Source organism: Dendronephthya gigantea, unplaced genomic scaffold, assembly GCF_004324835.1.
Source record: "Dendronephthya gigantea isolate DGI-Jeju-01 unplaced genomic scaffold, DenGig_1.0 000030F, whole genome shotgun sequence".
NCBI classification, from domain to species: domain Eukaryota; kingdom Metazoa; phylum Cnidaria; class Anthozoa; order Malacalcyonacea; family Nephtheidae; genus Dendronephthya; species Dendronephthya gigantea.
In genome coordinates this window covers 131,865-134,636 of record NW_021163040.1, presented here as the reverse complement: position 1 = coordinate 134,636, position 2,772 = coordinate 131,865, and the positions used below count along the sequence as shown (strand labels likewise).

Below are 2,772 nucleotides of genomic sequence, written 5' to 3'. Positions count from 1 at the left end.
GAGACAGTTGACTTCTGAAGAATTAAGAAAGCGCTATCAAGGTTTATACATGCATCGATGATTTTTGCCCACAGACCACCCCAAAAAATGTACTGTAAAATTAATTTACAAAAAATGTAATTACATATCACCGACTTTGTCCGTGCATACTAATGTTTTTATCTATTATGTTTGTTTTCGAAGATTTTCGAAGTTTGTTTCATTTAGAAATTGTTCAGTAGCCTATAAAACATGCATATGAATAAATTGTGCCATTTCTATTTACGTGTGCAGTCAGTATATGACAGTACTCCCAGTACAGTTTATTTTTACAATCATTATTAAAGAGTGCGAGATTGTCGATACTGCAGCTAGCATTAACGTGCATCAAACGCTTTGTCTCGAGCGATCACAGCTTCATCAAATTGTATCATGAATGTTGTGCCTTTGTGCCAATGAGCGGTAACCTTGCAATTCTATAGAAATGAAAAAGAAACGAAAAGGAAAATTAAAACAACTTTATACTGTTATATACATTGCTCTTAGGAAGAATATTCGGGGCCACAGAATTATTTATCCAAAAATATACATTAAAGAAATTTGGAAACGAAGATGCTGTTCAACAACCACAGCGTTTGAGAGAAAGAAAGAAGGTAAAATTCAGTGAAGACTTTGCACTTACAAATTTGCAACCAAACAGTATTTCTTCAACTATCCCAGCAATAAAATACGCGCAGTTAAGTCCACCTATAAAATGGAAAGCATAAAAGATAAAAATTTCAAAGAACGCACACTTTTTTATCATAAATTTGACCTTAACTGGGTTGTCCAAACACAAAGAAATTATTATATCATTAACGATGGCATTACGATGAACATCCATGCATACCTTTATCCTTTTGTCTGGAAATGAATTTGTTGACCAGTGGTTCTTTCTCGATTATATAATCTAATATTTTACGTCAAGAATATAGATAGGAGGAAGGACAAAGACATTAGGGCGAAAAGCTTGAGTCCACAAACATTTACTTTCCTGCTCGGACTACCAACTCATAGTGAATAATATGATATGAATATAAGGCTAGCTTTTATGGGATTAAGATATACAAAGTCAAAGGCAGAAAATAGAAATTTATGTTCACTGTTTTAGTATAGCTTAAAGACCAGTTATCTATTGCTTATGTTGGTGTGGATATGTTAAAAAAAATTGGCAATATTTTATAATTTGCAACAAAAAGGATACATGTTTTATCATCATCATTAGATTGTTCAAGTTTATCAGCTTCCTTTCCAAACAATGACTATAATATATGATAGAAAAGTAGATATGCACAAGTTTGTAATGGAGTAATACAACCTTTGTCATTTCAGATTTTCCTAGATGTTGCAATTAATTGTGCAAATTAAGAAGTAGTTCTGGACTGGGAAGTGAAAACAATGAGCACTGGATATGAAGTATTATACATACAACAATTACTCACTTTCCAGACTGTTGTTTTAATAAATAAAAGGACGTTAATGATCCTTGTCTCTCGTTTGTATCCCTTCTCCCGTAGAACTAGAACATCAAGCATTCTTGAGCCAATGCTTTTTCCCAAATCTGATAACCTGCAAAAAACTCTACCGCTCAAATAGGAGCTTTACTTATATATGGTTCACCAATTAGTTTTAATTTTTAAACATTCTATTGAAATATTTGTTGGGGTAATTCTATCTACGATAATGAATCTGCTAAGTTAGTTTTGGATATATATATTTCTCAAAGCAATTGAAGAAATCCATGGAAGTTAATTTGGTAATTCTTTTTAATAACTACTTTTTTAGCCATTTTATGACAGGTTCTGCAATTTTGTTTTTCCATTTTATTTTAATCACTCATGCACAATTATTTTGGTAGGGAAGATTTTACAAAATAATAATCTCACTTGGTTTGCAAATCTGCAACAGTTGTTACTCTGTTTTGTGAATACTGGACAATCTCTGAGAATAGTAGAGCAAAGGAGCTGATATGCACCTGATAAGATACAAATTTATTGCACATCAACTCTTCAGTTAATTAAATTTGACATTTTTTAACAGGATAAGAATGTATCAGAGTAAGATCAGTTTTGTAGCAATATTCACTGATAACTGATTAAAATTCCACTATTAGTTCTTCGTCGCAATCCAACAACCACTGTCTAACAATTTGGCCACTAGTCTACTTGCCCCACTATTGCCCTGAAGTTGCTTTATGTAGGCAAAAGTCACATGTAGAGAATACCAAGCCTCTAACTGGTAAAGAATAGTATATGGTGGATTGGTGGTAGAATACAAGGCCTTGAAGGGGAAGGCCTCTCGTACACAGACATTATGTTTATTTCCATGCATTAGTAAAAGAAGGCCAGTATAAAGCTGATTGGCAAAAATTTTAAAAATCATAAATTGTGATCCAATGAAAATCTATGAATGATTTTCTGTAGGCATAGCTGTAAAACAATATAAATACGAGCCTCGTTTCGTCCTTTGTTTAAAGGCCTCTCCAAAATATTAGTTGTTTTTTTACGGATTCCACCCCCATCGAACTTGTCCATACTTTGCAAGCAATCTTTTATAGATTGTAGAACACCTCTTCCTTTTAATCTCTGATTCTCTCTCTCTTATTTATCATTTTCAATTTTGAGCCCACGATACGAAAAACATCGAAACATTGGTCCTCACTGTTTGCCCAGCGGGCGGGCAAAAATAGCAGTTCTAGAATGCGCAACTGCAAACTGCGCATCAAAATATTTACATTCTGGAAATGTTGCAAAA

The 2,772-nt window shown here is 33.3% G+C and overlaps 1 protein-coding gene across 1 annotated transcript; it reads right to left on the bottom strand.

The window, feature by feature from the left end:
- Window positions 1-271: 271 nt before the first annotated feature.
- On the bottom strand, window positions 272-2,616 carry LOC114524205 (trafficking protein particle complex subunit 5-like). Its single transcript, XM_028545342.1, has 7 exons — window positions 2,472-2,616; window positions 1,905-1,993; window positions 1,461-1,587; window positions 1,223-1,280; window positions 869-928; window positions 662-726; window positions 272-455 (listed from the first exon to the last, which is right to left on the bottom strand). The coding sequence occupies exons 1-7, from the start codon at window positions 2,550-2,552 to the stop codon at window positions 357-359; spliced, it is 579 nt and encodes a 192-aa protein (XP_028401143.1). The 5' UTR covers window positions 2,553-2,616; the 3' UTR covers window positions 272-356.
- Window positions 2,617-2,772: the final 156 nt, after the last annotated feature.